The sequence below is a fragment of the Rissa tridactyla genome, chromosome 1 (genome assembly GCF_028500815.1).
Source record: "Rissa tridactyla isolate bRisTri1 chromosome 1, bRisTri1.patW.cur.20221130, whole genome shotgun sequence".
Taxonomy (NCBI): Eukaryota; Metazoa; Chordata; class Aves; order Charadriiformes; family Laridae; genus Rissa; species Rissa tridactyla.
The window spans coordinates 10185786-10198766 of NC_071466.1; the positions used below are offsets into that span (position 1 = coordinate 10185786).

The following is a 12981-nucleotide window of genomic DNA, read 5'->3' on the forward strand; positions in this document are numbered from 1 at the left end:
AAAAAAAAAAAAAAACAAAAAAAAAAAACAAAAAAAAAAAGCCGGATGGAAAATATAGGTTAGTACATGACTTATGAGAAATTAACCAGAGAACAATAGCTAGATTCCCGGTGGTGGCGAATCCACACACCCTCCTGAGTCAAATAGGGCCCGATAATCAATGGTATAGTGTAATAGATCTGAAGGATGCATTCTGGGCATGCCCTCTCAAAGAAGATTGCCGAGATTACTTTGCTTTTGAATGGGAAGACCCAGATAACCATCGGAAACAATTACGGCGGACGGTATTGCCCCAAGGGTTTACCGAATCTCCGAACTTGTTCGGACAAGCCTTAGAACAAATCCTGAAGGGGTATGAGTTAAGTGAAGGAGTCACACTGGTCCAATCTGTGGATGATTTGCTCCTAGCTGGTGATAGCGAAGAAAAAGTGAGGCAGGAAAGTATTAAGTTACTAAATTTTTTGAGTTTACAAGGATTGAAGGTATCAAAATCAAAACTACAATTTGTTGAGAAAGAAGTAAAATATCTGGGACACAGACTAAGCAAGGGAACTAAGAAATTAGACCCCGAAAGGGTGAATGGCATATTGTCATTACCGGCTCCTAGAACTAAAAGACAGGTTAGGCAATTATTAGGTCTCTTTGGCTATTGCAGGCAATGGATTGAGAACTATAGCAAAAAGGTGAAGTTCCTCTATACCAAATTAACTAAGGATGGATTATTGAAATGGTCGGAGGATGATGATAAACAATTAGAAACACTAAAAACTGATTTAGTAAATGCCCCAGTTTTGAGCCTGCCAGATGTAAAGAAACCATTTTATCTATTTATCAATGTTGATGAAGGGACCGCATTTGGGGTATTAGCACAAGAATGGGCAGGAAGAAAGAAACCTGTGGGATACTTATCTAAACTCCTGGACCCTGTAAGTAGGGGTTGGCCTACCTGCCTTCAAGTGGTAGTAGCCGCAGCCCTTTTGGTAGAGGAAGCCCATAAAATTACCTTTGGAGGAGAATTGAGGGTATTATCACCTCACAACATCAGGGGAATTTTGCAACAAAAAGCTGACAAATGGATAACAGATGCCCCGGCTCCTAAAATATAAAGGCATCCTAATTTCCTCTCCCAAACTGGAACTCGAGGTAACAAGCGTGCAGAATCCAGCACAGTTTTTGTATGGGGAGCCGAGTGACAAAATAAATCATGATTGTCTTTACAACATTGAGGAGCAAACAAAAATCAGACCAGATTTAGATGAGGAAGAACTTGGAGAAGGAGAAAAGCTATTTGTAGATGGATCATCCCAGGTAGTTGAAGGAAAGAGAAAATCAGCATTTGCAATCATTGATGGGAAAACATTTAGTGTAATAGAATCAGGACCTCTGAGTCCTAGTTGGTCTGCACAGGCTTGTGAACTACATGCTGTATTAAGAGCCTTGCAACTTTTAAAAGGTAAAATTGGAACCATATATACGGATTCAAAATATGCCTTTGGCGTAGTGCATACTTTTGGAAAAATTTGGGAAGAAAGGGGTTTAATAAATTCTCAAGGAAAAGGATTAATACACCAGGAATTAATAATCCAGGTCTTACAAGCATTACGAGGACCAGCGGGAATAGCCGTAGTACATTTAAAAGGACACCAAAAAGGATTAAGCCCATTAGTCAGAGGAAACAATCTTGCTGATCAAGAAGGAAAAAGAGCGGCATTAATGGTGATCCAGACTAAAAGAACTCGGGAGGACTCTATAACTTGTGGAAAGGAATCAGACGAATTCCCATGTTATGAGTGTTGGAAGGATTTTGGAATCGATGCAGTCCCTGAAGACTACCCCTGCTGCCGAGAAGATGATACCCCTCGTGGCTCAAAGCAACCGAGTTGACGAGCGAGGCAGAGGAGTACAAAGCTGTGGAGAACAGAACCCAAAGAGTGGGACTGTACAAAGACACTGGGAGGACTGCCTCAGTGTTAACCAAGGGAATCGCACGAAATGCCCCGGGAGGAGTGATAGCACTGAAAAGGACTGGGTAATTGGAGTGAGTGTTCAAACTAAACTTATTAGCCGGCCGGGTTTCCACCCTTCTCGCCACACTCTAATTTTAATTTTACTAAATCTTGTAGGTGTCTTATTGTTTGCACAGCAAGGGGGGTTGTGTGTTGCTCTGGATGAGGAATGCTGCGTATATGCAGATCACACTGGAGTAGTTAGAGACACCATGACAAAACTACGAGAAGGATTAGAAAAAAGAAAGAAAGAAAGAGAAGCACAGCAAAGTTGGTATGAATCCTGGTTCAATTATTCCCCATGGATGACTACGCTATTGTCTACCATTGCGGGACCTATGCTACTATTAATTTTGGGATTAACATTTGGCCCTTGTATATTGAACAGAGTAATTGAAATTGTAAAGGGCAGACTGGAAGCTGCCCATTTAATGCTTCTCAGGGCTAAATACGAGTCATTAGATCAGGAACCAGCAATAGAAGAAACATTAGCTTTAAGTCACGCTGAACTCCAAAGATTTGATGAACAAAATGGTAAATAAAAAAAAAAAAAAAAAAGAGGGGGGGGGATTGTAATAAATAGAATCATGTTTGTTAATCAAATCAGGCTTTCTTAAAGGCTGGTGAAAACTTACACTGTTTCGACTCTTCACATACTTAAATCGCAGGCATCCAGCGTGCTATCTGGTGCACTTTGACACCTCAAGGCCTAAATCACAGGCATCTGGTGTGTTTTAACACTTCAAAGGGAAGAGCTAAGTTGTGAGATAAGCTGAAAAGAGTCTCCCCAAGGACACTGATAAAGATGAGGAGCCTTCAGCCCCACCACCATCAGGAGGCGGGACAAGACCGACCCCCTAGCAACACGTCGCTCAGACACAGAATATACCAGGATTGACACATATACGGGAACCAGAAGGGTATATAATCAACTACTTTCGGGAAGTGGGTGTGCGCCGTTGGCGGAGCAAAGACTCCCCGGCCGCCCAGCGCTGTTTTGCTTGCTGCCGCTTGCTTAATAAACTAATTTGATTAATCGGACTGGTTCCTGTCAATTATTGGGCCACAATCTATAACACCGGCCACGAGGAACGTCATCACCTATGGCTGCTGCTCTGAGCCCTACCCTGATGTCACCTACACGCTGCTCCTCCGCCGCCGCGCCTCCTTCTACATAGAATCATAGAATCGCTGAGGTTGGAAGGGACCTTTAAGATCATCAAGTCCAACCTTTAACCTACCCTGACAAAAGCCACTTCTAAACATGTCCCTAAGTGCCCCATCTACCCTTTTTTTTAAACACCTCCTGGGATGGTGAATCCACCACCTCCCTGGGCAGCCTATTCCAATGTTTAATAACCCTTTCAGTGAAAAAATGTTTCCTAATATCCAATCTAAACCTCCCCTGACATAACTTGAACCCGTTTCCTCTCACCCTATCACTTGTCACCAGGGAGAAGAGGTCAGCCCCCATCTCTCTCCAACCTCCTTTCAGGGAGTTGCAGAGAGCGAGAAGGTCTCCCCTCAGCCTCCTCTTCTCCAGGCTAAACAACCCCAGCTCCCTCAGTCGTTCTTCATAAGGTTTGTCCTCCAGACCCCTCACCAGCTTTGTAGCCCTTCTCTGGACACGCTCCAACACCTCAATGTCCCTCTTGTAGCGAGGGGCCCAAAACTGAACGCAGTACTCGAGGTGGGGCCTCACCAGTGCCGAGTACAGGGGGATGATCACTTCCCTAGTCCGGCTCACCACGCTATTCCTGATACAGGCTAGGATGCTGTTGGCCTTCTTGGCCACCTGGGCACACTGCTGGCTCCTATTCAACCGGCTGTCAACCAACACCCCCAGGTCCTTTTTTGACGGGCTGCTTTCGAGCCACTCTGCCCCAATCCTGTAGCGCTGCATGGGGTTGTTGTGACCCAAGTGCAGGACCCGGCACTTGGCCTTGTTGAACCTCATACCATTGGTCTCAGCCCATCGGTCCAGCCTGTCCACATCCCTCTGCAGAGCCAACCTCCCCTCAAGCAGATCAACACGCCCGCCCAGCTTAGTGTCATCTGCAAACTTACGGAGGGTGCATTCGATCCCCTCATCCAGATCATTGATAAAGATATTAAGGAGAACCGGCCCCAGCACCGAGCCCTGGGGGACACCACTTGTGACCGGACACCAACTGGATTTAACTCCATTTACCACCACTCTCTGGGCACGGCCATCCAGCCAGTTTTTTACCCAGCGAAGAGTACACCTGTCCAGGCCATGAGCAGCCAGTTTCTCCAGGAGAATGCTGTGGGAAACGGTGTCAAAAGCTTTGCAAAAATCCAAGTAGATAACATCCACAGCTTTTCCCTCATCCACTAAGTGGGTCACCTTATCGTAGAAGGATCTTAGGTTTGATAGGCATGACCTGCCCTTCACAAACCCATGCTGACTGGGCCTGATCACCCTGTTCTCCTGCATGTGCCGTGTAATGGCACTGAGGAGGATCTGTTCCATGACCTTCCCAGGCACCGAGGTCAGACTGACTGGCCTGTAGTTCCCCGGATCCTCCTTCCGACCCTTCTTGTGGATGGGTGTCACATTTGCTAACCTCCAGTCAGCTGGGACCTCCCCGGTTGTCCAGGACTGCTCATAAATGATGCAAAGTGGCCTGGCAAGCACTTCCGCCAGCTCTTTCAATACCCTTGGGTGGATCCCATCCAGCCCCATAGATTTGTGCAGCTCCAGGTGCTGAAGCAGGTCCCTCACCGTTTCCCTTTGGATTACAGGGGCTTCATTCTGCTCCCCATCCCTGTCTTCTAGCTCAGGGGTCTGGGTACTCAGGGAACAACTGGTCCTACTGCTGAAGACTGAGGCAAAGACTGCATTAAGTACCTCAGCCTTTTCCTCATCCTTGGTCACTATGTTCACATCTTCAGCCTGCTCCTGCCCTGCATCATGGTCTCCTTCCTGGCACCCCTTGGCTTCTACCTGCCGGCCGACTCCGGGGAGAAGGTCTCACTGGGGGTGACAGTGCTGCTGGCCCTCACCGTCTTCCAGCTGCTGGTGGCGGAGAGCATGCAGCCCTCGGAGAGCGTCCCGCTCATCGGTGAGCCTTGATGGCACCCAGGACCCTCCCATGGGACCAGGGCGTCTGCACCGGGGTGGTGGGCACCCCCCCATGCCAGGGGGGGTTTCGATGGGGGGAGGTGGGCACAGGTCTCTCCCCACCCCGCTGCGGCATCACCACCCATTACCCACGCAGGGAAGTACTACATCGCCACCATGACCATGATCACGGCCTCCACCGCGCTGACCATCTTCATCATGAACGTCCACCACTGCGGCCCGGGGGCCCGGCCCGTGCCCCCCTGGGCCAGGTGGCTCATCCTCCACCACATGGCCTGGCTCTGCTGTGTCTACGAGGTGGGCGAGAGCTGCAAGAGCCCCCGGCGGGTGCCAGGCAGGCGGGCGGGCAGGGAGGACACTGGGGGGCCGGGGGAGAGCCCCATGGAGGGGGAGGTGGGTGCCGAGGCAGGGGGCTGTCCCCGGGACCGCTGCCTGTGCCACCACGATGGCCTGCTGAGGAACGTGGGCTACGTCGCCGGCTGCTGCCGGCATCACCAAGCCTCCCAGCGCCGGACCGGCGAGTGGAAGAAGGTGGCCAAGGTGATGGACCGCTTCTTCATGTGGGTCTTCTTCCTCATGGTCTTCCTCATGAGTGTGCTGGTCCTGGGCAATGCTGCCTGATGGCCCTGTGGACTCACTGCCCCCAGGGACAGTGGTGGCCACGGGTGCCCCATGAGGGTGGCTCGTCCTGAGCCCCCCTTGGCCCTTCATGGACCTGCAGGGTGGAAGATCCACCAGCGCCAGGGAAGAGGAGCCTGAGAGCGGGAACCTGACTCGGCCGGGGCTGCCAAAGCTGCAGGGTTGAGGGGTCACGGCCCCCCAAGCAGTTGTCTGGGTTGTGACGTAGAGAAATATAGATATAGAATCACAGAACCACAGAATGGTTTGGGTGGGAAGGGACCTTAAAGATCATCTCATTCCACCCCCCTGCCCTGGGCAGGCACACCTCCCACCAGCCCAGCTTGCTCCAAGCCCCGGCCAACCTGGCCTTGAACCCCTCCAGGGATGGGGCAGCCACAGCTTCTCTGGGCAACCTGGGCCAGGGGCTCACCGCCCTCACAGCCAAGAATTTCTGCCTCAGACCTCAGCTCAATCTCCCCTCTTGCAGTGGAAACCCCTTCCCCCTCGTCCCATGGCTCCCCTCCCTCATCCAGAGTCCCTCCCCAGCTCTGAGGCTCTGAGGCTGGACAGGCAGGGGTGGCATGGCATGTGGGAGAACAGGGGCAGGTACCTAGAGAACTTCTCGCCTCCAATGCTCTGGGACTTCACCCCTGAACAATTACAGGACCCTGAGAGAGGAGTAGAATATCTGCAGGGGAAATACTGGGGCTCTTCCAGAGAGGCACAACTCACCGCACTGTGCTGGGCCCTGGCCACTATCTACCAGGCACTGCTCAGTGTTATGCAGCACCCTCAGGGGAAAGAGATGGAGACCAGACCGACAGCACCAGTATAGGTTAGGGGCGGACATGCTGGGAAGCAGCTCTGAGGAGAAGGACCTGGGGGTCCTAGTAGACAGCAAACTATCCATGAGCCAGCAGTGTGCCCTTGTCGCCAAGAAGGCCAATGGCATCCTGGGCTGCATATTGAAGACTGTGGCCAGTAGGTCGAGGGAGGTCATTCTCCCCCTCTACTCTGCACTGGGGAGGCCACAACTGGAGTATTGTGTCCAGTTTTGGGCTCCCCAGTTCAAGAGGGACAGGGAACTACCGGAGCGAGTCCAGCGAAGGGCAACCAAGATGATTATGGGACTGGAGCATCTCCCTTACGAGGAAAGGCTGAAAGAGCTGGGACTCTTTAGCCTGGAGAAGAGAAGGTTGAGGGGGGACCTGATTAATGTTTACAAGTACCTAAAGGGTGGGTTTAAGGAGGACGGAGCCAGGCTCTTTTCAATGGTTCCCAGTGACAGGACAAGGGGCAATGGGCACAAGCTAGAACATAGGAAGTTCCGTTCAAATACACGGAAAAACTTCTTTATGGTGAGGGTGACAGAGCACTGGAACAGGCTGCCCAGGGAGGTTGTGGAGTCCCCTTCTCTGGAGATTTTCAAGACCCGCCTGGATGCAGCCCTGAGGGATGTGCTTTAGGCAATCCTGCTCTAGCAGGGGAGTTGGACTAGATGATCTCTAGAGGTCCCTTCCAACTCTGAAGATTCCGTGATTCCGTGACAGACACTGCGGCTACTGCAAGCCCTGTGGCAGACACTGCCACTGAACCAGGGAACCAACCCGTGCCAGTATCAGTTGCCCCCATACAGAAGAAGTACACGAAGAAATCAGTTCGCTTAGTAAGAGATGATGATGAACCAGGGCCATCATGAGAAGAGGAGGAAGGGGCAGAACCAGAGATAATTACCTGATCCCTATCCTTGAGTGAGCCGTGGGATATGCGAGAAGATTTTAGCCCACTTTCAGGCGAGCACATTGTCACCTGGCTGCTTCGGTGTTGGGATAACGGGGCCAGTAGCCTGGAATTAGAGGGTAGGGAAGCCAGGCAGCTGGGATCCCTGTCTAGGGAAGGCGGCATTGACAAGGCAATTGGAAAGAAGACCCAAGCCCTCAGCCTCTGCCAACGACTCCTGTCAGGCGTGAGGGAGAGGTACCCCTTCAGTGAAGATGTTGTATGTCAACCAAGCAAGAGGACTACCATGGAAAGAGGTATCCAGTACCTGAGAGAATTAGCCGTGCGGGAGATGATTTATTATGACTCGGACAATGCAGACTTACCCACAGACCCTGATGAGGTGCAATGCACAAGGCCCATGTGGCGGAAGTTTGTACGAAGCGCACCATCGTCATATGCCAACTCACTGGCAGTAACGGAATGGAAAGGCGAAGAGGGACCAACGGTGGATGAGGTGGCTGGCCGGCTCCGGCGATATGAAGAAAGTCTCTCTTCCCGCCTTGTCCCAGCTGTGGAGAAACTGTCCCGAAAGGTCCAGCAACTTGAAGAGAATATGTCCTACTCCCCACCTATACGGGCCAGCATCTCAGGTACACACCACGAGGCACCCTGTGGTGCTTCTACCTGCGTGACCACGGGGAGGACATGAGGAAGTGGGATGGACAACTGTCCTGGTTCCGGTGGGGATAGGGTTAACTTTTCCTGGTATTCCATGCCATGTGAGCCACGCCCACCCTGAGCTGCCGGGGGAGGGGGCAGGAAGTAGCTGCTTAAAAGCGGGCTGGGGCGGCCCGGTCCGGCCGGCGAGCAGCGAGCAGCGGGGGAGCGGCAGTTCCGTAATTGCGTTTGTATATTCCCCTATCCGTGTTGTTGTTGTTGTTGTTGTTGTTTGCCTGTTCCCTTTGCTGTTCTGTTAAACTGCCTTTGTCTCAACCCAAGAGTCTTGCCTTTTCTTACGATTCTTCCTGTATTTGGAAGGCACGAGCGAGCGGCACGTGGTTCTTTGTTGCCGTCTGAGGCTAAACCACGACAGTCCTTTTTTGGCGCCCAACGTGGGGCTCGAAGGGTTGAGATAACGACAGAATCCAACTAGAACGTGGAAAAAACGGTTTTGGGTTTTTTTTTGTATGCATTTATTTTATTAGGTAAGTAGTCACTGGTCATCATGTTGCTTGGTTTGTTCTCATGGCTGTGTTACATAAATTCCTATATGGCTTATGTACTCCCTGCGATGCTGTTTACCATGTCTGGAACAGGGATGAGGATTATCATTCTGCTGTCCTGTGCGATATCTGTTTATGATATGATAACATCACTGTTCAGACGGCTATTTTGGGGTGTTTATGTGGTTTTGCTGTCCTGTCCGTACATTGGACACCGTCTCTCAGAATTTGTTAATAATTTCCCCAGCCCTTTTGCCTCCCTTTTCTCCTTCGGGTCAGGTATGACAGCTTTTGAGAATTTCGAATATCCTTGGGATACTCAAACTAGCGTGTTCGTAGTGCTATGTCTCCTGAATACGTTCCAGGTCTTGTTTAGGGTTAAGCGACTATTTAAGACTACCACCCGGAGATCTGCTCCGAGGCTGGATAGTCAGGGGTGGCATGGCATGTGGGAGAGCATGGGCAGGTACCTAGAGAACTACTCACCTCCAATGGTCTGGGACTTCACCCCTGAACAATTACAGGACCCTGATAAAGTGGTAGAATATTTGAAGGGAAAATGCTGTGGCTATTCTAGAGAGGCACAACTCACCGCGCTGTGCTGGGCCCTGGCCAGTATCTACCAGGCACTGCTCAGAATTATGCAGCACCCTCAAGGGGAAGAGATGGAAACCAGACCTGCGGCGGCCCCTGTGGCTGCTGCAGCCCCTGCGGCGGCCCCTGCGGCTGCTGCAGCCCCTGCGGCTGCTGCAGCCCCTGCGGCAGCCCCTGCGGCTACTGCAATCCTTGCGACGGACACTGCGGCTACTGCAATCCTTGCGACAGACACTGCGGCTACTGCAACCCCCGTGGTAGCCACTGCCACTGAACCAGGGAACCAACCCATGCCAGTATCAGTTGCCCCCATACAGAAGAAGAAGTACACAAAGAAATCAGTTCGCTTAGTAAGAGATGATGATGAACCAGGGCCATCACGAGAGCAGGAGGAAGAGGCAGAACCAGAGATAATTACTCGATCCCTATCCTTGAGTGAGCTGCGGGATATGCGAAAAGATTTTAGCCGACTTTCAGGCGAGCACATTGTCACCTGGCTGCTCCGGTGCTGGGATAATGGGGCCAGTAGCCTGGAATTAGAGGGTAGGGAAGCCAGGCAGCTGGGATCCCTGTCTAGGGAAGGCGGCATTGACAAGGCGATCAGGAAAAAGACCCAAGCCCTCAGCCTCTGGAAACGACTCCTGTTAGGCGTGAGGGAGAGGTACCCCTTCAGCGAGGATGTTGTATGTCAGCCAAGCAAGTGGACTACCATGGAAAGAGGTATCCAGTACCTGAGAGAATTAGCCGTGCGGGAGATGATTTATTATGACTTGGACAATGCAGACTTACCCACAGACCCTGATGAGGTGCGATGCACAAGGCCCATATGGCGGAAGTTTGTACGGAGCGCACCATCGTCATATGCCAACTCCCTGGCAGTAATGGAATGGAAAGGTGAAGAGGGACCAACGGTGGATGAGGTGGCTGGCCGGCTCCGGCGATATGAAGAAAGTCTCTCTTCCCCCCTTGTCTCAGCTGTGGAGAAACTGTCGCGGAAGGTCCAGCAACTTGAAGAGAATATGTCCTACTCCCCACCTGCACGGGCCAGCATCTCAGCTATTAGAAGCAGGCACTTCCCCACTCAAGAGAGAGAGTACGGAGGGTACACACCACGAGGCACCCTGTGGTTCTACCTGCGGGACCACGGAGAGGACATGAGGAAGTGGGATGGACAACCTACTTCGATCCGCCGGACACGGGTACAGGAGTTGCAAGGAAGGACAACCACAAAAGGGGATCCCTCCAGGAAAAGTGCCGCCCCAGTTTCCAGTGGGCCGTTCCCCAGACAAAGCAGAAGGCCTGATCTTGCTTCTGATCCTCTTGAAGGAACTTCCAAGTCATTTATGCAAGAAGTGAGTAATGGATACTATGACCAGTATTAGGGGGGCCCTGCCTCCGGCCAGGTGGAGGAAAGGGACAACCGGGTTTATTGGACGGTGTGGATTCGATGGCCTGGCACATCAGACCCACAGGAGTATAAGGCTCTAGTGGACACGGGTGCGCAGTGTACTTTAATACCATCAAGCTATAGAGGGGCAGAACCCATTTGTATTTCTGGGGTGACAGGGGGATCCCAAGAGTTGACTGTACTGGAGGCAGAAGTGAGCCTAACTGGGAATGAGTGGCAAAAGCATCCCATTGTGACTGGCCCAGAGGCTCCATGCATCCTTGGTATAGATTACCTCAGGAGAGGGTATTTTAAGGACCCAAAAGGGTACCGCTGGGCCTTTGGCATAGCTGCTTTGGAGACAGAGGAAGTTAAACAGTTGTCTGCCTTGCCTGGTCTCTCGGAGGATTCTTCTGTTGTGGGGTTGTTGAGGGTCAAAGAACAACAGGTGCCGATTGCTACCACAACGGTGCATCGGCGGCAGTATCGCACTAACCGAGACTCTCTGATTCCCATCCATGAGCTGATTCGTCAACTAGAGGTTCAAGGAGTGATCAGCAAGACTCGCTCACCCTTTAACAGTCCCATATGGCCGGTGCGAAAATCTAATGGAGAGTGGAGGCTAACTGTAGACTATCGTGGTCTGAATGAAGTCACGCCACCGTTGAGTGCTGCTGTGCCGGACATGCTAGAACTCCAGTACGAACTGGAGTCCAAGGCAGCCAAGTGGTATGCCACGATTGATATAGCGAATGCATTCTTCTCAATCCCTTTGGCAGCAGAGTGCAGGCCACAGTTTGCTTTCACTTGGAGGGGCATCCAATACACCTGGAATCGACTGCCCCAGGGGTGGAAACACAGCCCCACCATTTGCCATGGACTGATCCAGACTGCACTGGAACAGGGTGAAGCTCCAGAACATCTGCAGTACATTGATGACATCATTGTATGGGGAAACACAGCAGAAGAAGTTTTTGAGAAAGGGAGTAAAATAGTCCAAATCCTTCTGAACGCTGGTTTTGCTATAAAGCGAAGTAAGGTCAAGGGACCTGCGCAGGAGATCCAGTTTTTAGGAATAAAATGGCAAGATGGACGCCGTCAGATTCCAATGGATGTGATCAACAAAATAGCAGCTATGTCTCCACCAACTAGTAAAAAGGAAACACAGGCTTTCTTAGGTATTGTGGGTTTTTGGAGAATGCATATCCCAGATTACAGTCAAATTGTAAGCCCTCTGTATCAAGTAACCCGGAAGAAGAATGATTTTAAATGGGGTCCTGAGCAACGACAAGCTTTTGAACAAATCAAACAGGAAATAGTCCATGCAGTGGCCCTGGGGCCAGTCCGGGCAGGACAAGATGTTAAAAATGTGCTCTACACCGCAGCCGGGGAGAACGGCCCTACCTGGAGCCTCTGGCAGAAAGCACCAGGGGAGACTCGAGGTTGACCCCTAGGGTTTTGGAGTCGTGGATACAGAGGATCCGAAGCCCGCTACACTCCAACAGAAAAAGAGATATTGGCAGCATATGAAGGGGTTCGAGCTGCTTCGGAAGTAGTTGGTACAGAAGCACAGCTCCTCTTAGCACCTCGACTGCCGGTGCTGGGTTGGATGTTCAAAGAAAGTGTCCCCACCACACATCATGCAACCGATGCTACATGGAGTAAGTGGATTGCACTGATCACGCAGCGAACTCGAATGGGAAACCCCAGTCGCCCAGGAATTCTGGAAGTGATCATGGACTGGCCAGAGGGCAAGGATTTCGGAATGTCACCAGAGGAGGAGGTGACGCGTGCAGAAGAGGCCCCACCATATAATAAACTGCCAGAAAATGAGAAGAAATATGCCCTGTTCACTGATGGGTCCTGCCGTATTGTGGGAAAGCATCGAAAGTGGAAGGCTGCTGTGTGGAGTCCTACACGACAGGTTGCAGAAGCCAGTGAGGGACAGGGTGAATCGAGCCAGTTTGCAGAGGTGAAGGCTATTCAGCTGGCTTTGGACATTGCTGAGCGAGAAAAATGGCCAGTACTTTATCTCTACACTGACTCATGGATGGTGGCAAATGCTCTGTGGGGGTGGTTACAGCAGTGGAAGCAGGGCAACTGGCAGCGCAGAGGCAAACCCATCTGGGCTGCTGACCTATGGCAAGATATTGCTGCCCGGATAGAGAATCTGGTTGTGAAAGTACGCCATGTAGATGCCCACGTACCGAAGAATCGGGCCACGGAGGAACATCAGAACAACCAGCAGGTGGATCGGGCCGCTAGGATTGAAGTGGCTCAGGTGGATCTGGACTGGCAACATAAGGGTGAACTATTCATAGC

The 12981-nt window shown here is 51.5% G+C and overlaps 1 protein-coding gene across 1 annotated transcript in view; it reads left to right on the plus strand.

Annotated features, from left to right (window-relative positions):
- The window catches only part of LOC128901193 (neuronal acetylcholine receptor subunit alpha-10-like), a 29474-nt gene extending 23741 nt beyond the window's left edge, over nt 1–5733 (plus strand). The window contains exons 4-6 of the mRNA XM_054183032.1: nt 3085–3180; nt 4915–5092; nt 5249–5733. Of these exons, the coding sequence (XP_054039007.1) occupies nt 3085–3180; nt 4915–5092; nt 5249–5733 (759 nt within the window). The remainder of the gene's footprint in view (nt 1–3084; nt 3181–4914; nt 5093–5248) is intronic.
- Nucleotides 5734–12981: the final 7248 nt, after the last annotated feature.